Raw genomic sequence first — 20029 nt, 5'->3', positions numbered from 1 at the left:
CAATGTTTGAGTGGTAGGTAATCACCATAACAAGCAGGACAGCATCGGTCGGGCACGCCTCCTTCAGCTCACGCCGACGAGCAAACGCTGGTCACATGTTGATCCTCGTCCTGCCTTTAATCCCATCACTTTTTCGTTTCCTCTTATTGCTTTCCTCCAACAAAACCTTTGCTTTCTTATTTTTCTGTGCTGCTTTAGACATGACTACAACATCCGACAAAAACAATAGTTGGGCTCACATGTCTGAATGTAAGGAAGTGTGGGTGTTGGTGTAAGTGAAGTATATGCCGTAAAGCAGTCGAATTTTGTAGTTCTTTTTGTTCTCAGGTTACTACCCGAAACCCGAAGTTTAAAATTACGATTAAAAACGATACAGACCCCATCAGGCTATGGCAGACATGTCATTCAACCTATTGTAAGTCGATGTATCATCACAAGAGTCTTGAAAATATATTATGATGGTTGAAAAGTTACCTAGTGCTGCTTTAAGGCTTGCCTGAAGTTGTGAACAAACATCCGTTTCATTTTATGATGTGCTGATTAGTTCTTTCATTTTATCTGTTGGCGTGACGAGATGAAGACCTGTCGTGTTGTCCATGTATTTTTCCGTCTTGTGTCTCTCTTTGTTCAGCTGCGTGTCCAATTTGATTTCTTTTTTAAACTCATGGATATATTATTGTATTTTGCTGATTTGTAGCTCACTGTTTGAAGACTTCCCTTGTTCCTTTTTCAGAATTTGTCTTTTGTCTGGTGCTCATTCATATGCAAAAAGACTCAATGGGAAGTATCATGATTTATTTATTTAATGTAAATATTTTATGTCAAAGTTAATATATAATGTAAACTCTTCAGAAAAGCCTGTGCCAAATATTTATTTACCACACATCAGTAAGATGTTTTAGTAAGACGGATATTGTACTTTTTGTGCTATGGGCAGAATATGTTTGGACATTTTCCTTCCTGTACTCCTTACTTAAGCATCAGCTAGGGGGAAAAGTCTCTTGAACTATGTTGTAGTACTCGAGACCGGTCCCAAGACCCTTTTTTGAAGGTCTTATCTCTGTCTCAGACTAAGAGGACTCTGGATTTTATCTCAAGACCACAACTGTGAGGATATCCCCAAATTGCCAGTGTATTTTATTTGTTAAAGGGGGGGTGAAATGCTGTTTCATGCATACTGAGCTTTTTACACTGTTAAAGACTTGGATTCCCATCCTAAACATAGACCAAGTTTCAAAAACTAATGTTAGACGTTTGATGGAGTATTTCTGTGTCAAAAATACTCCTTCCGGTTTCTCACAAGTTTCTGAGAGTTTTTTTCGAGTATGGGTCGGCTTGACGTTAATAGAGCGGAAGGGCCTTGTATGGGCCGTACGGGCTCTTCTCCCGGAAGGGTGCGCGCGCGCGTAACTAGAGCGAGAGAGGAAATGCACGCCCATAAACACTCTCTCAGCTGCAGATCCAGTCGTCCGTGAACACTTATGATGCGCCGCGCTTCACTTTATTCCTATGGGTGACGTCGAGCGACTTCAACGCTTCAGCACAGCATTCTGGGAAGGCAGCGCTGCATTTGAACTGATTTGAACGCAGAAATGACAGGAAACTTCACAACATTGCTTCAGTTGCGTCTCAAAGTGGATTTCCACGTCACTGCTGTCACAGGACTTCACCAAATCATACCAAAGAAGTGTGTTTTTGACGGAGCGGTCCCAACGATAAAGGTTCGGTCCTGCTTTGGAAGCAGCCGGTGAGTAAAACTGCTTCAAATGTCTGTGCTGTTGGCTATCGTCGCATGAGTAAACACCAGTAAACGACACGATCGCGTGCTTCGTCATTCAAATGCGCTAACGGTTACTCCATTGTTGTTCTATGTATAACGTTACACTAGTCTGACGTGCAAACCGTTTTGCTTGCTACTGCTAAGTTTTAGTCGCATACAATAGTCCATAAACCGAATCATGTCCTCATAAACTGCGAGTAAAGACAAATGTTGACAGGCCACTAAATACAGTACATACCACAGAGATGGACGTCCTGCTGTTGCCGTTTCTCCTGTTCAATTTATTTCAGCCTCAGATTTGATTCTGGATCATATCTGTATTAGCTGAGATCGATAGCCATAGGTTTCTCCACACTTGAGGACGTCACCGCTTTGTTCGCGATCGTCATTCTTTAGCTCCGCCCACACGATACGCCTCCAGGTGCTCGTTTTTTTCCGGAAAGATTCGGTACAGCCCATATTTCTTTTATAAATATAATAAAACTAAAGACTTTTCGGAGATCTGAAGGATGCAATACTACTCTATAGGTACTCAAGATTGACTGAAACTGAGTGTTTCAACCCCCTCCCCCCCTCAACATTATTAATGTGATGTGATGTAAAACTTATAATAAGACATTTCTCAGACTGTTTAGGTGGTCTTGACTACAACACTAAAACCCGCTTAAATCCCATTTTCTTTTCTGAAACAATATGAACTTGAGAAATCTTTGTGTTTATGTTAAATATTATTAAAAACATATGATGGCTGGAATCTGTGTGTCTCTAAATCATGTTTGTGTTATGTGATGATCGGTGGGCAGTTTTTCTTGTTCTGTCTGTGGTAGTGATCTCTCTCCCTCTCTAATGTTCAGCTGATATTATTTGCAAACCCCTGCATTGGCTGCTGGTTAACAACTTCTGAACAAGCCAGCTATTAAAAGCTGCCAAATAATCACATTAAGCATATTTTATGTAGTAAGTATACTAATATCAATGTATACTAGTAATAAACTTGTAAAAGTGTACTATTTTAATACTGCTTAGGACTAAATTGGCACTTTAATATATAAAAGTATACATTTAAGTATACTGTGGTAAACCTTAAGTGCACTACTAGATCACGTTCTCTTTGGTACTCTGTATTACAAGTTAACTTCTAGCTTACTATTTCAATAGCTTACTTATTTTGACTGCTTCCAGCACCCATACCGTAAGTGCTCGATTACACGCACATATTAAAAAACTGACTGGCTTGACCGTATATTTTAAACGCGCGCGGATTTGACCGCGGTGTCATAGACCTCCTTCGGTTGGGAAGCTCCTGTCACTTTCTCTTGAAATAGGGGAAAGAACTGCTTCGCCAATGAAGTGTTTCTTTAATTTTCTCTTGGATGTCTGGTTTTTATTCGAGAACGGTAAGACCTTTTGGTTTGTTACAAGCTTTACTCAGCTACTGAAGAACTTTGTCCTCTTCCACCGGACTTGTGTGTGTGCGTATGAGGTGAGCAGTGGACCAAAACCACTGAGGAAAGAGTGGGACTTAAAATGTTTTTAAATTTAAAACCCATTTTGTTTGCCCCATTGCGTTTTTGTTTTACTACTTACACAACTATTTAAACTATATTCACCGTTATATTATTTATAATACACAATGTGGTTTTAAATTATATTTTTAGGGGGACCCCCTCCCCGTGATTTACGCTTATGTCTGTAGCGTCTTTTAAACTAAAAATAAGAAATAATATTTTCAGTCTACTTTGTAGCCTATATACTTTTCAGAAATATATTTTATATACTTAAAATTTGCACTTATGTAAAGCCTAACAGAAAAGTCTAAGTATATTTGGCCTATACTTGCACTCAATCTTTTTATCGAGTTAACGTTAGGCCTAAGTTACATAAAGTACAATTATGTATTCAACGTAAAGCCTACTTGCTTGTAGATGTGTTTATTCTTTTGATTGAGTAAGTTAGCCAATTAAATACTTAAATAGTTTTACACACTGTTTTATAAACTTACATTGTTTGAAAATATTGATTAATAAAGAAATAAGACATGTTCCTAATTCGGAGTATCTGAATTTTTGTTTAGGCTAGTGCACTTGCAGGAATTTACTTTAAAGGTGCTGTATGTAAGTTTTTTTTTACTTTACTAAAACACAAAAATACCATAATGTGTTTGCAGATATTTAGGAAACATGCTAAGTTCACAATTTGTTTCTCTGAAAGACAAAGCTACATGTCGGAATGTCTGTTTTTGTTTTGGTCTGTCATAATGCACATAATGCCAGTTTACCCAATAGTATTTCAACACCACAGATTGCCAGATGGCAGAAAACACAGCATACTGCAGCCATGGAAGCCAGCAAACAAACTGGGTCAGTGGTCACAGATTCTACCTGACCTAAAAAAAGCCTCGGCATCCATCTAAAAATCTCTTTTTAGAGATTATTAAAATGTGGATAAATCAACTCATCAACTTTCAGGGTGGCTTTCATTGTCAATCGCGCTCCTTTTGCGTCAAGCTGGCAACCTGCGTAAGCGTCAAGTGAAGGAGGAGGTGGCGGGGCCAGGGTAAACGACGATCTCCAATATGTGTAATTTGGATTGCAGTCGCTATTTCGACCAGTAGCTAGTCAATTCTACAGTGACTGCATTTTTGGCATATCCGTGTTTTCACTGTTATACGGTAGGGGGCGCTATTACACATCTACTAGTACAGAATCTCTGGATCTAAACACAGGAGAAGAAGCAGAAAGAAGTTCATATTTGATCACACAAATGTAAAATATTGGGCTGTAGATGTGTGTATGTGGGGGTTGGGGGGCTGGTTGCTATAGTAATGAGCACAACTTTCACACGCATCTGATCGACAAATAAAAAAGGGGTTTGTGCAATTATATTTTTCAATGAGCTCCATACAGTCTTATTGTGCCTGCCATGCTTACTGACATGCATTTTTTAGGGCCCTTTTAATGCTGCTTGTTGTTTGGTTTGTCTTTCTTCAGGAGCGTCTGGTGTTGGTTCGGATAGAGTGTCAGTCTCAATGGAGGAGGGAGATTCAGTCACTTTATACACTGGTGTTAAAACAAACCAACAGGAAGTTATTAAATGGTATTGTAATGACACACGTATTGCTCAAATCAGTGGAGACTTCAGTTATATCTGTACAGATGTTCAGTGTAATAAAGGCACTGAGAGATTCAGAGACAGACTGAAGCTGGATCATCAGACTGGATCTCTGACCATCATGAACATCAGAACTGAAGACTCTTGTGTTTATGAACTGAAGACCATCAGAAGCGTCGACGGCAGTGACAGAATCTTGAATGTTTTTGTCAGTGGTGAGTCAGAATTAATGTTTAAATTCAGTTTAAATATGTTTAAGACACATTATGTTAATATATTTTTTACAGTGATATTTTCTTGTATATTCATTGACATACAGTTTACATCTTTACAAACTTGCTTAGCAAGTGTAGTTTATAGAATTATCTCACTTTACATCATTAAACAGCTTATGATATAAAACTAAAGACCCATTCAGACAAGAACTATAAAGCCCTTGATGATAACTATATTAGCGTTCACAGGAAGCTTCAGTTGAGTTCAAATGGAGATGTCAGGTATAATCATGCTGTCTATCATCAACTTCTGTTATTATCTGTTTAAATAAGGATTTGATATCAAATAAGGATTTTTTCTTTAGTAAAAGATCCTCCATCATCTGTTGGTTTGTGTTTCAGGCGTTTCTGCTGCTGATCGAGATGAAGTGAAGAGAAAGTCGGTGATGGAGGGAGAATCTGTCACTTTTGATCCTGGTGTAATGAAAAACACAAATGATTCAATGATGTGGTATTTTAATGACGTTCTCATCGCTGAAATCACTGGAGATCAGAGTCAGATCTGTGCAGATGATCAGTGTAAAGAGAGATTCAGAGACAGACTGAAGCTGGATCATCAGACTGGAGCTCTGACCATCACACACACCACAAACACAGACCCTGGAGAATATAAACTACAGTTCATCAGGAGAAGAATTATTAAAAAAATCTTTAATGTTGGTGAGTAATTTAATATTTTAAAGCATGTTAAATATGCCTAAAATATATAATTATTCATTTGTTTATAGCAGTGACATTCAAAACTATTTATTAAAACTGTTGGTTTGTGTTTCAGATGTTTCTGCTGCTGAACGAGATGAAGTGAAGAGAAAGTCAGTGATGGAGGGAGAATCTGTCACTTTAGATCCTGGTGTAATGAAAAACACAAATGATTCAGTGATGTGGTATTTTAATGACGTTCTCATCGCTGAAATCACTGGAGATCAGAGTCAGATCTGTGCAGATGATCAGTGTAAAGAGAGATTCAGAGACAGACTGAAGCTGGATCATCAGACTGGAGCTCTGACCATCACACACACCACAAACACAGACGCTGGAGAATATAAACTACAGATGATGATCATCAACAGCAGCGTCAGCATCACCAGAGGGAAGAGATTCAGTGTTTCTGTCACTGGTGAGTATATAATTCAGTTATTTAATGCATTTTCCTTTGAGGAATTAAAAAAAAATGCTATATATTGTAGATAGACCCAATAAGTGTTGGGTAGTGGACTGTTTAACAAAAGGAGCTTTGACTTGATAACGCTTTGACTAATGTAATTAACATGCAAAATACATAATATTAGACATTTTCCCAGTGTGCACTGCTGTTTCCTGTTGGTTTACATGTGTAAGAATCCAAAATAATCCAAGATATTTGATATTTGACTTTGAACAAAGACATTTTTTTTACTGTTTTCCACCCCCCTCTCTCTTATCAGTGGGGCCATTTGGGATTCCTAAAGACAAAGAGATGTTGAGGCCCTGTTGGCCAAATGGTTTGAATGTCTCAGGGTTTCAGTCACATGGCCAAGGGATAGATAAAAGAAGATTGCAACTGTTGCTCGCTCTCGCTCGTTGTTCTCGCTATCTCTCTCTCTCTCTCTCTCTCTCTCTCTCTCTCTCTCTCTCTCTCTCTCTCTCTCTCTCTCTCTCTCTCTCTCTCTCTCTCTCTCTCTCTCTCTCTCTCTCTCTCTCTCTCTCTCTCTCTCTCTCTCTCTCTCATTTTCTGGTAACATTCTATACATGCTGGGTACGATTAATAGTATAAGTTTTATCATCTCATCTATTTTGTAACTATTTTAAGTGTAACCATAACCGGATTTTGTCATTAAAATCTTTCAGTTATAAATGATTTGCTAACTAGTTTTGGTTTGGTATTGACTTTGAATTAACCTATTGCAATACAATATAGTCACATTAAAGCAACGCTCTCCCACATATTTTGCTATTGTAAATGCGCTTATTTCCGTCGTTGGTATAAGTTGCAATGGGTGTTTTTAGACGAGAAATGTACAGTTTTTTACCATCTTGCTGATAACATTTCTTTCGTTTGGCAACCCTGTAGTCAAGACCACTGTAGCCGATCCACCCTTACACATGCAACCAAATAATCCATTTATAATCAGATTGACGGCTCAATCAAGCCCCTTTCACACTGCACGTCGAACCCGCAATATTCCCGGAACATTGCCGGGTCGCCTTCTGTGTGAAAGCACCCACGTCCCGGGATTGATTACCGAATTCGACCCGGGTCGGGGACCGAGTAACATTGCGGGATTCGACCCGGAACGAGCGCTGTGTGAACAAAAGCCGAAACTAATGCCGCAACGTGTACGTAGTTATCGTGCGACTCGTAGAGCTTGTTTTTTCAATAATACAGTCCTGCAGTGCCAGAAGAGCTCGTCTGTGTTTTAAACGCAGAGAGTGTTCGTATACAAAAGAAACTAAAATTAAACAAGCTGAAATGAGCGCAAACGGGACACAAGTCGAGACCACGGAGCTCCTTACTATCCGCGCTGAAGCTGAGATCGCTCGCCATTATACGTCACATCCGGATGTCACGTGTCAACTCGACCCGGGACCGTTACGGGTTGTGTGTGAAAGCGCACATATTACGGTATTTCACTGGCAGTGTGAATGGACCAAATCTAGCGGCCCGGGAACAAATGCCGGGTCGCATTATCCGTGTATTTGCCGGAATCGCAGTGTGAAAGGGGCTTCAGACTGAAAAACCTTCATGTAAGCCTTAATCGACTGGAAGACTGTTCAGATCCGATTTGTGTGTCCATGCAGCTCTTTCGTTTTCTGGGATATCTGCATTGGTTTCTAAGGGAATGACATTGAGTTGGTAAGCCAAAAACAGCAAAAACAATCGCAGCATAGCAGGGTATATACAGATGTTGTTCTTTTACACCGCCGCTTTGCAAAAACACAACCGTGTTTCTTCAGTGACTTTCAGCATGTTTCCTATAACAGTGTCTGATGTTTACATTTTATGTGACTTTAGAAATTCTCATAAACGACAGTCTGATTCTAAATTTCCAGAAATGTGATTTGAATAGGATTTCAGACCACATATGAATGTAGCTTGAAACAGATTTGTGGTAAAGCATTTCATGTGTTTTTTGTTGTTGTTGCAGTTCACTTTTGCTAAATCCAATATGCACAAAAATTGGATTTGGACTGACAGTGTGAACATGTCATAAACGCACACATCAACCCGATCACTTTATTCATGTTGACACTACTTTCGGATTCATCAGTCAAGTATGAGTTCATTCCAATTAAAGCAGAAAGTTTGCATATAGACAGTGCTGTGATGCTGCTTTAGCTACTGTTGCAGTTCAATTAATGATGACTGAAGTGATGAAGTGTGAATCTCAGTCAAAATTATTGTTAAATACAGGATGGATGTCTGGTAATATTGTCTGTCTGTCTGTCTGTCTGTCTGTCTGTCTGTCTTCATCTGTTCCAGGTTCAGGTCTGTCTGCAGGGGCTGTAGCAGGAATAGTTGTTGGTGTTCTGCTGGTGTTTGCTGCTGCTGGAGCTGCTGCTGGGATTTACTATCATCACCCCAGGAGACATACACCAACAACAGCACAGAATGTGAGTATTACATTATGACCGATTTAACAAAAAATATGAGATTAACTGTGCAAAATAGACTTCAAAAGAACAGTGGTATGAATACATTTTTATATTATTATTTATTATATAATTATAATTAGGAGTGTAGCATAAATGCAGTTCACATTTGTTTATAATTATGATCATAGCATTAATGTGAAAATCTTTTTTTAACACTACAGAAGCAGATATTCACCGGTGAGACTGTTAAAACAAACAGCACCACTAATAACCTAATAAAATAAACAGTGTTCATTCTTGTTCAGAGAGCAAGCATCTCATTATAAAACACCATTACAACAGTTTTAGCATTTCAAATGTGATATTGAAATCACAGTATTTCAAATGTATGTTTCTGTAGTACAGATGAAAGTTTGATGCAGTTAAATATTTAAGGAAACTTTAGGGAAAGTCTCTAGTATCTTTGTGTTTGTGTTACATTTACCTTCTGTCAATCTGTGTTTTCTTACAGGAGGATGATAACTTGTGATAACTCGCCACCTGATCTGAATGACATTCCTTTGAGGAGGAGGACACGTCCTTCAGTTAGACTCAGGCCGAGGCTGCTAATAGAGCAATGTAACATTATTTATATCATTTTGATACTTGCATTGAAAGAGACCGTTGTGGAAATTCTCAATACAAATATCTGACTCCAACACAGACAATTCAAACCAACTCCCAGTTGTTAATATAAACTAATTCAATACTACAGTACCTTCAGGGATAATTCCCATCCCGAATATAATACAATACAATACAATACAGTTTCTGGTCATTTGCACTGTATGCTGATCTAGTTTGACGTAGTTATTTTGTTCATCTGTTTACATCCTCTTGTATCTTATGGAACTGATTGTGTTTCCATGATTACCTCAACCAGACGGGCATTATATTACTCACATACGGAGCATCTGCTCTACTGATACTGATAGTGTTTTATTGTTGCTGTTCCTAGAGAACACTGGCATCATCAATATGTTAATGTTTATAGTTTAACCACTAACACAATCATTCACCTTCATCAGAAAACACCCTCTTAATAAGCTCGAAAATTAAATGATTTATTAAAGGGATAGTTCACCCAAAAGGATCTTAAGGCTATAATAGAAAGCAAAAGGCACACGATAGAGCTGATAGTTTAAGAAATAAAAAGGGCTACATGCCTGCATTTGAAAAAACTCATAAAAAAATATTTTTATGTGAATAAAAGCCTAAATTCAATCAAAAATTTGTATTAAACTTAAAATTTTAAAATTCATATGGATTATATATGACTCGGTGCATATGCATTCAGTGTAATGCAAAATCTCTGTTGCAGCAAAATGTCATAGTGTATTACTGTATAAATAAAAATATTAGCATCTTATATATATATTAGTCAGGTCCATAAATATTGGATATATATATAGTCCATAAATATTGGATATATATATAGTCCATAAATATTGGGACATCGACACAATTCTAATCTTTTTGGCTATATAAACACCACCACAATGGATTTGAAATTAAACTAAAACGTTTAGCTTTAATTTGAGGGTATTTACATCCAAATCGGGTGAACGGTGTAGGAATTACAACAGTTTGTGTATGTGCCTCCCCCTTTTTAAGGGACCTTAATATTTACAGAAAGGATGCAAACAGCAATTAGTCAGGTGGGAAAATGTTCATTTAAATGGGGGCTCCACATGTCAGTGGAAAAATCATTTTTTTCTTAGAAAAGGGTAGAACCTACAATAGATCTTAAAAGATAAGTCAAGGGCTTATCTTGCAATGGAAAAAAAAGTCCATAAAAATAGGGCACAATGTACTGTATAAATATGAAGGAATTTTCCGTATTGTTTTTTTTTTTTACAGGTGTTTTACCTGTATTTTGAATTACACATTGCATTAGTTTGTGTTTTAAGGGTTAACGAAAACTTCCGTATTACTGGATAATGTACTGACAGAAAATGTTCCGTTTTTATATTTTTACAGTATGTGTGGTTTGATATTAAACTTACTTTTAAAAATCACGCTCAGAGAATGGTGGAAAGAGTGTAAGAAAGCAATCAATCTTTTGAAGTGTCTTACAGGGTACAGCTGGGGGGCGTCAGGCTCTTTGGAAAGAATTTATATTGCAGTAATCTGATCAGTGTTTGATTATGGATGTTCAGTTTATAAAACAGCAGCAAAAACTACATTAGCTTGAAAGGGGAATTCTGAAATCCACTGCCGCTTCCATATACCTTTATACATTTATATCCTAATTAACTTCATAATCAAAACCTTAATCAATATGTATCTTCCTATATTATTATAATGATTCTTTCCAGTTATGATTTTGCTTAATGTTTCTTGTTTTCTAAAGTGTGTATTTCTCTGAGGAGTGACTGAGGGTCTGACCTAGAGAGATGTGTGATTTCACTAAACACTTGATCAACGAGGTGTGTTTGGATTTTAGAGGCATCACACACCCCTAACATGTCAGGAGTGCAGTAACAGAGATGGAAGACTTCAAGGCAGGTTTCCTTTATAAAGTTTTAAATATGGATATTTTTCTTACACAAACGCATCGATTCGAAGGCTCTATTAACCCATCGGAGTCGTGTGGAGCACGTTACTTGGTGGACAGCGGCATTTTTTATGGACTTCAAAAACAGCTAACGTTACAAGGATTAACGTTAGCCTGGACTTTTTAAAGGGGGGGTGAAATGCTGTTTCATGCATACTGATCTTTTTACACTGTTAAAGACTTGGAATCCCATACTAAACATAGACAAAGTTTCAAAAGTTAAGGTGGACGTTTGATGGGAGTATTTCTTTGTCAAAAATACTACTTCCGGTTAGTCATAAGTTTCGGCAAGTTTTTTGCGATCATGCGTCCCCTTTGACGTTAATGGGGGCGGAATTTCCTTGTATGGGCCTTACGGACAATTCTACCGGAAGCGCGTGAGAGAGAGAGAGGGAGAGAGAGAAAGTAACAGGCTACGCCCATCAACGCGCTGGCTTGTAGGCTGCTGGACAGGTGATGTGCACATAACAATGTCACCAAAAAAGTGCGTTTTTGGTTGCCAGACCAAGACAGTCCTGTACAGATTGCCCAAAAACCCCGCGTTAAGGCAACAGTGGATGGAATTTGCTTTTCCGGATCAGCAACTGAGTTGCGCGAATGTTTATATCTGTTCGCTGCATTTCGGTGCCGACTGTTTTCATAAACAAGGCCCAGCTCAACGCCGGATTTTCCGATCGCCTAATGCTGAAGGATGGAGCAGTCCCAACGATAAAGGTCCCAACGTTAGAACCGCAGGCGGTGAGTGAGACTGCTTCAAATGTCTGTGTTTTTGCCTATGCTCATCAAGTAGCCCAAACATGATCACGTATAGTTAATTGATCAATGGAGCATGCGATGTGTAGTGCGTGTACATTTGTTTAGCTGGCCACTATATGTGTAACTTTATGTTTGTGTATTGTAAAAGCACTCCAAACAACAATACACAAAGAGGGGGGAAATATGTTGAACTAAATAAGCACGCTTCTTCATTCAAATGCGCTACTATTCCGTGTCTTTCTATGTAAACACTAGCCTGCCGTGCAAAACCAGTCCGCTTAATAACGTTACAATTGTCTACACAAACCACGCGTAAACACACACACACACACACACACACGTGCACAACTGCACTTCCCACATGTACACCTTCAAAGACAAAAATACGACGATATAATTCAAGTATAAATATGTAAATAACACAAGCCGCTAAGCATATTATATAGTTAGTGTATAACTTGTACCACATAGAGACGTCCTGCTCTAGTCGTTTTTGCTGCTGCTCCTGTTCAACTGCAGCCTCTGGGTCTGATTCCGGATCATAGATGTATGGCTGTATCTGATTAAAAGCCATATTTTTATTTTGAATAAAGTTTTTCCCGCTGTTAGGGATAACACAGCTTTACGACGCACTCGACTCAACACAATAGCAGCGGCGCGCACACGTCATTATTTAGCTCCGCTCACACGATACGCCCCCACCCGCTCGGCTTTTTTCGGAAAGACTCGGAACAGCGCATCTTTCTTATATAATTATTAAAAAAATAAAAACTTTTCGGAGATATGCAGGATGCAATGCTACTCTATAGGTACTGAAGATTGACATGACACTGACTGAAACTGAGTGTTTCACCCCCCCCCCCCTTTAAATATAACTCCGATTGTATTTATCTGAAAGAAGAATGTCATATACAGCTATAATGACTTGAGGGTGAGTAAATCATAGGCTTGGTTTCATTTTTGGGTGAACTAACCCTTTCAGCATTCATTTTCAACATTTATATAATATATAAGACATTTACATTTATATAATATATGCAATATATAAAGGCTTAAAGCAGTTTGGAACTGTTTTTCTTCGCGGAAGCTTTGCGTAAGAGCTAATAAAATATTTAATCTCAAGACAATATTTTGTGTCTAATTTATTTGAGACTAGTAGCCGTGTAATATGCGGGATAATGTACACCCAGCCTGTTGTTATCACAGAATAAACCCTGACAGAGTGATCAGGACCCCGACGCGAAGCTTACATATTTACTTTTACTGAAACACTAAAGCATCAAGATGAATATTGCCTGTACTATAGTCTGTGTATCTCTTACTGAGAGAAAGCACATGCTATTAGCATGCTTTGGAGAAATGTTTTGTTTATAATTAGTTAAGATGTTCTCAACCTTTGAGGAAACCAGTCTTCTCTGGAGTTTGTGTGTGTGTGTGTACACCAGATCTGTGCAGGCCTAATGTTGGAGATCAGTGGTGGTTCTACATGAATTGCTTCCTGGGCGTCTTCAAGCAAACCCCATTAACCTTCCTTACCGGAAGTGAAGCGCCTAAACACTGTTGTATAGCTTGTATTTGAGGTATAATATATATATATATATATATATATATATATATATATATAAAAATAAGGCTCAATTTTTGACACAAACTGATCGTTTTGTGTCTTAAGATATCAATGTGTTGTCATGAGCCACAGGGCTCTTTGTGCATGTTGTCTAAGAATTTTTTTTTTTTTTGTTTCTTATAGAATTGTTACCCATTCACATAATTATATGACCTAAACACAGCAACGATTGGAGTTAAAAATCTTCATTTGTGTTCTTCTGAAGAAACAAACAAACCTACATGTTGGATGCACTGGGGGTAAGCAGATAAACATCACATTTTCATGTTTGGGTAAACTGACCCTTTAAGAAAACCCCGTTATTTAACTAGTGCAATTACAGGTTCACAGTCTCCACCTCCAACATCTCCAAAAGACAATGAACACAATTATGCACAAAATATGATGGTATCAGTTATCAAAACTTAAATATACACTACACATAAATGTGCCAAAAATAGCCTAGGCCTATATACGATAATATATATTTGGGCATACATATTATGTTAGCCTGTGCCTAAAATCGCTACTGTTGGAGATGGACATTTCTGCAGAAAACACCAGAATTGAAGACGCTTTTCAGTGCCCTATGAGGTCACTGTGATGTAATTCTGGTTATGGGGCGACGACTTGTCTACCTAGTTTGGCGATATGTGCTCCTATCTGAAAGTTGCTTATATTGCATTTTATCTGCACCAATCAGAATGACGTGGATAGACCTTGAAAACGGTATAACTGTTGGGACAATTGTATGTACGATAGCGCGAGGCTACGAGACAGTGAGAGAGGGAACGCGGCCTGCGAACTCCTTGTCAGACTTGAAGCTGGCTTCTGCTTGCCTTGCAGCAAAACTTGAGCACAATTCCACCTTGGTTTTTCTGCTACCCTTTAGTTAATCTAGAAGCTAAAAATATCAACACAGTATAAAAGTGTACAGCAGTATCTAGAAATTACGTACGATGACAGTACAAATATTTACAGATACATAAAAAAAAATTCTGGAGGTTGAGCTGAGGTGGAAGCTGGAGGAGCTGAAAACGCAGCGCCAGCTGAAGCTTGGACTCTGATCCTCTGGGAGGTTTTTTTTCACCCAATGTGATCACTCAGTCCAGTAGATGGCGGTAATCATAGACCTTAAAAAAAATATGGACGACTCGACATCATCCGTTTCCGCTTGCCATATTTGAAGCTTTCAGACGGCCTTGCACGGCGCGGACATCTTGGGACCGAGTCTGCGCAGTAGCGATTTCGGGACCGGAGTTGCGCAGGAAGTAGAGCAGGAAGTACAGTCGCGATATCTGAAACCCGCCCCCACTCTCGCAGATGCAGAACAATTAATTATGTTGGTGTGAAATAAACAGTTATGGAAATGTAGAAATTAAAGCTAAAGCTCCAATCTGCTCCCAAAAATTTCGAAAAAAGTCCGTTAGTGCCTCAGTGACAACTTCACTCACAGAAGCCGTCAGTCTCAGCTGTCAATCATGACGTCACACCCCCCGTTTTTATAGCATCAAATAACTAACTCAAAGTAAACTTATTTTAAAAACGAACACCTGAAATGAAATCATCGTGATGATAACTGCCTTCAGTGACATAAACTAACTTTGGGGGAAATTTTTTGAAGTGTAATTTTATTATTTAGTTTGCCTCGCGTCCATTAGAAATCACAGAGGGGCGGCTATACTGGGACCGGTCACCGGGGGGCGATCGAGGCGCGAAAGCTTCAGTAAATGAGAGGGAGACTGCAGGCTTGGCGGTAATGCACAAAGATTAGACCTACAAGCTGCCAATACAATCCAATTCACAGAAGAAGAAGAAGAAGAAGAAGAAGAAGAAGAAGAAGAAGAAGAAGAAGAAGAAGAAAATCATATCAAGATTATGAGAATAGGGCATACAACATTATATTACAGTCTACAGAGGATGGGGAAACATGAAAATGGTTATTGTGATAAATGCGGACTGCCAGAAACGGTAGAGCATAATCCTTTTAGGATGTGTTGCATACTAAGGAAAAGATTTCAGTTATCTCAAGAGTTAAAAATTATAGGAATTAAAAATGTAGCGATGCAGGTGCTATTAGGAAATGGGTTAATGCAAACAAGAGAATATGAAATAATGTTGAAGTATTTAAAAAGGATAGGAATAATTAATAGAGTTTAAATAACGTTATTTAATTTTTTTTTAGGTAAATAGATGATTAAGTAGCCTACATGTGAACTTCACACTCCAGATCAGTAGGTGGCGGGAATGCACCTCGGGTAAGTTGGTTTGCCAAACCGCCATAAAACCATAGACAGTAAAAGAAATGGACAGAGCGTTCCCATCATAGATATGGTTCCCATTAGACTTCAACGGCGGATAATGAGGCCAATCCATAGACAGTAAAAGAAATGGACAGAGCGATCCCATTGACGTCAACGGCGAAAAAATGAGGTCAACCTAGGGGCGCTCACTTCCTGATGGCTGAGCGAACTGTGACGTGAGCCTCCTGTCTGACAGCTGTAGGTCTTCTAGTAGTTGTGGAAAGTGAAATGTGAATCACGTTGTTTAAATATTTTCTCCCGTTGCTTTTGGCTCACTATGGGCTTCTCCCCATTCTTCCCCCTTTATCAGACTTTATGTCTCCACGTCCCCCCGACTGTCTCAGAGACAGTAAAAGATTGCTTCTGAGCATCTCCTCAGGTCTATACGGTAATTTCTCAACTGTGCGACAGAGTTGCGTTGGTTATGACGCAATCGTTAGCCTATTTTTACAAAAACAGCTTCTACTGGGCGAAAGTGTAAGATAGCCATTAAAAACAAAGACATTAGTTTATCAGTTAATCTGAGTAAGAATGAAATCAAGAGTATTATTAAGAAAAGGTTGAAGGAAAGATGGCAAAAACAATGGGGTCAGGAGAAGAAAGGTTGATGGTTTTACAGGATTCAAAGGAAAGTAGGAGAGATGAGAGGTGCAGGGAAAAATAGAAGAGAAGAGATGATAATATCAAGGATGAGATTTGGACACAAGTCTAAACAGCACACTTTATAAAATGAATAAACATGATACAGGAAAGTGTGAATTTTGTGGGCAAGAAGAAACCGTGGAACATGTTATTTTATACTTTCAGAAATATGAGACTGAAAGAAGGGTTTTAATACAAAACCTAGAAAGAATAAAAATGCAGTTTATATTGGGAGATATGCAATGCAATGATGCAATGAATGGTATAATTTTCTTTTTCAATATCTAAAAGTGGCTAATTTATGGAATAGAATATAAAGGAGAGCATGTCATTTTGTTCCACACTCCATACGGTGGCGGTAATACACCATTTCGTTGTTTGTCAACCGCCAAAAAACTTGAAGAAGAAGAACTACGGATCATATGATGTCTATGGGTGGAATGCTAGATTACCCCTTTGCATAAAACAGAAGAAGAAGAAGAAGAACTGTTCCAAAAACTGATGTGAATGGCCAACTTATTGAAGATTTTATTGATGATAATGAGTTAGTGTGTATTAATAATGGAGAGGGAACGCGATATTATAGTTTACAAAATACAGAAACGGCACTAGACCTGACGTTTGTATCTACACTAATAGCAGGGATAAGTACATGGAGTGTGATCAAGCATACTACAATAGGGAGTGATCATTATCCTGTAGTGACTACAGTTGGTACTAAGATATGTTATGAAAAAGAAAATAGAAGTCCTAGATGGAAATTGGAGAAGGTAAATTGGGAAGTTTTTCAAGTAATATGTGGAAATAGATGTATGACTCTACTAGAGGAGAACCAGATGGATGTAAATGAATTCAACAAAAAGCTAGTAAGTGAAATAATTCAGTCAGCAGAGGAAGTAATACCCAAAACTACAGGAATTAGACGTATCAAGAACGTACCCTGGTGGAATGATGATTGTAAAGTAGTTGTGAAAGCAAGAAATAAAGCATTTAGGCAACTTAAAAAACAGCATTCTATGGACGCCATGATCAAGTATAAGTGTGCCCAGGCATTAGTAAGGAAAACAATAAAAATACAAAAGCGTATTTTTTGGAGGCAGTACTGTGATAGTATTGGAAGAGAAGTGCAACTGTCAGAAATATGGAATATGATCAGGAAAATGGGGGGGATTAGAAGGAATTATGAGTTACCAGTGTTGGTCGGTGCAGACAGAATGGCTGTTAGTAATATAGATAAAGCCGAACTTCTAGTACAATCTTTTAAGAAAGTTCATAGTTCAGATAATCTCTCAGAAGAAGCTAGGAAAAGTAGGAGTAGAACATTAATGGACTACCCAAATTTATTAGAGAAAGATGAGATGTCAGATAGTTTACTTAACCTTCCTCTAAACATGTTTGAGTTAAGAAGAGCAATTATAAGTGCTCGGCAGACTACTCCTGGGAAAGATGGAGTATGTTACAAAATGTTGGCACACATGACAGATACTACATTGGAAATGGTTTTAAAATTATTTAACCTAATTTGGGATACTGGTCAACTCCCTATTGTTTGGAAACAAGCAACAATAGTACCTATTCTTAAACCTGGGAAAAACTCATCAGATCCTACTAGCTATAGGCCTATTGCCTTAACCTCTCATTTATGCAAAGTAATGGAAAGAATAATCACAGAAAGAATGACGTACTTCTTAGAGAGTAGAGTCAGACATCAGAAAAGCACAAACTAACAAAGAAGTAGTAATAGCTGTTTTTTTTATGTGGAAAAGGCATATGATATGCTCTGGAAAGAAGGATTATTAATAAAATTAAAGTCTTTGGGAATTGAAGGTAAAACATATAATTGGGTTCAAGATTTTTTATTAAACAGGAAAATACAAGTAAAAGTAGGTGAAGAATACTCCAGTGTGTATACAGTGGAGAATGGAACACCACATGGTAGTGTATGTAGTCCGTTATTTATTTAATATAATGATTAATGATATTTTCTCTCAAGTTGAACAAAACATTGGAAAATCTTTATATGCAGATGATGGGGCTTTGTGGATTAGAGGTCGTAATATAACTTATATCAATAAAAAAAATGCAAGGGGCAATAGGTGAAGTTGAAAAGTGGGCTAATAAATGGGGTTTTAAATTATCTGTAGCAAAAACAAAGGTCATTTGTTTTTCAAGGCGGCATAAAGTCACACCTCTATCTTTAAAATTGTATGGGAATCCTCTGGAGCAAGTCAAATCAGTAAGGTTTCTTGGGGTTTGGTTTGATGAAAAATTGACATGGAAAGTTCATTTGGATAATATTAAGGACAAGTGTAAAAAAGTTATTAATATTCTTCGGTGTTTGTCAGGACAGGAATGGGGAGCAAGTAGAACATCTCTACAAAATATATACTGGGCACTCATGAGGTCTGTCTTTGACTATGGATGTATAGCTTATATGTCAGCAGCAGAATCAAATCTCAAACAATTAGATGTATTGCAAGCTCAAGCCTTAAGAATCTGCAGTGGATCATTTAAAACATCCCCAGTATCATCAATGCAGGTGGAGATGGGAGAAATGCCTTTAGGCATCAGGCGAATGAAGCTGATGTTGACATATTGGGTTAATATCCAGGGACAAAATGTTTCGCATCCTGTCAAAAGTGTATTGAAAGAGTGCTGGGAACATAATGAAACAAACTATGTAAGTTTTGGGTGGATAGGTGATGCAAAGGCTAGGAATATAGGTTTATGTCAATTACAGTACAGCAATACAGTATCAATATCATCCATCCCTCCATGGTTATTCCCCTCCCCTGCTATTGACCTCAATATAAAGCGGGAAATAAATAATAAATCTAAACAAGTTCCAGTGTGTCATATAGTAAGGAATTATTTTGAGATGCATTTCCAAGATTCAGTGGTTTTATTTACAGATGGATCAAAAGATCCGGATACAGGAAATGCAGGGGCAGCTGTATATATTCCAACATATGATTTTTATATCAAGAAAAGAGTTACCAATCATTTGTCAGTTTATACAACAGAGTTATTAGCGATATTATTAGCCTTGCAGTGGTTAGAGGAGAAAGAACTAAATAACACAGTCATTGCATCTGATAGTTATTCTGCACTTGTGACAAGTGTTCCTAATTCATCTAAGTTACAATCAGTTTACTATAGTCTGTTAAATTAATGATTATAATAGAATACGTTTTAAGGTTGTCACTGTTAAAAATATATATAGACGAGTAATATTGAGAAGTACATTGTAGATAATGCTGATCCTTTCTACTGGTTGATTATTCGTCGATCTATTGGTAATGCCTCAGGGCTTCTGTAGGGGGATTGCATGCGCGCGCTTCTCTTCCTCATTCAATACAGACGAGTGAAGGCGAGAGCTGCGTCATG

The 20029-nt window shown here is 38.0% G+C and overlaps 3 protein-coding genes across 4 annotated transcripts in view; 2 read left to right on the top strand and 1 right to left on the bottom strand.

The window, feature by feature from the left end:
• LOC137040042 (CD48 antigen-like) overlaps positions 1–20029 on the bottom strand; it is a 117821-nt gene that overhangs the window by 34069 nt on the left and 63723 nt on the right. The window lies entirely within an intron of this gene.
• LOC137040716 (uncharacterized) lies at positions 296–10796 on the top strand. The gene is made up of 7 exons (XM_067416488.1): positions 296–3177; positions 3855–4140; positions 4771–5106; positions 5509–5826; positions 5942–6283; positions 8627–8757; positions 9251–10796. The coding sequence occupies exons 1-7, from the start codon at positions 3154–3156 to the stop codon at positions 9266–9268; spliced, it is 1455 nt and encodes a 484-aa protein (XP_067272589.1). The 5' UTR covers positions 296–3153; the 3' UTR covers positions 9269–10796.
• Positions 13177–20029, top strand: part of LOC137040034 (carcinoembryonic antigen-related cell adhesion molecule 1-like) — a 57387-nt gene continuing 50534 nt past the window's right edge. For both annotated transcript variants that reach the window (XM_067415444.1, XM_067415439.1), the window contains exons 1-2: positions 13177–13671; positions 13842–13957. The gene's annotated coding sequence lies outside the window, so the exon portion shown is untranslated. The remainder of the gene's footprint in view (positions 13672–13841; positions 13958–20029) is intronic.

This window comes from Pseudorasbora parva, chromosome 14 (assembly GCF_024679245.1).
Source record: "Pseudorasbora parva isolate DD20220531a chromosome 14, ASM2467924v1, whole genome shotgun sequence".
Lineage (NCBI taxonomy): Eukaryota > Metazoa > Chordata > Actinopteri > Cypriniformes > Gobionidae > Pseudorasbora > Pseudorasbora parva.
The sequence above is the reverse complement of the archived record's forward strand: the minus strand, read 5'-3'. Positions and strand labels throughout refer to the sequence as shown.

Excerpts from the sequence above, each read along its gene's own strand:
- LOC137040716 (XM_067416488.1), top strand. The coding sequence starts at position 3,154 with ATGTCTGGTTTTTATTCGAGAACG. Across the intron at positions 3,178-3,854 it reads CTGGTTTTTATTCGAGAACG|GCTAGTGCACTTGCAGGAAT; the intron begins GTAAGACCTTTT and ends ATTTTTGTTTAG. Across the intron at positions 5,827-5,941 it reads TAAAAAAATCTTTAATGTTG|ATGTTTCTGCTGCTGAACGA; the intron begins GTGAGTAATTTA and ends TTTGTGTTTCAG.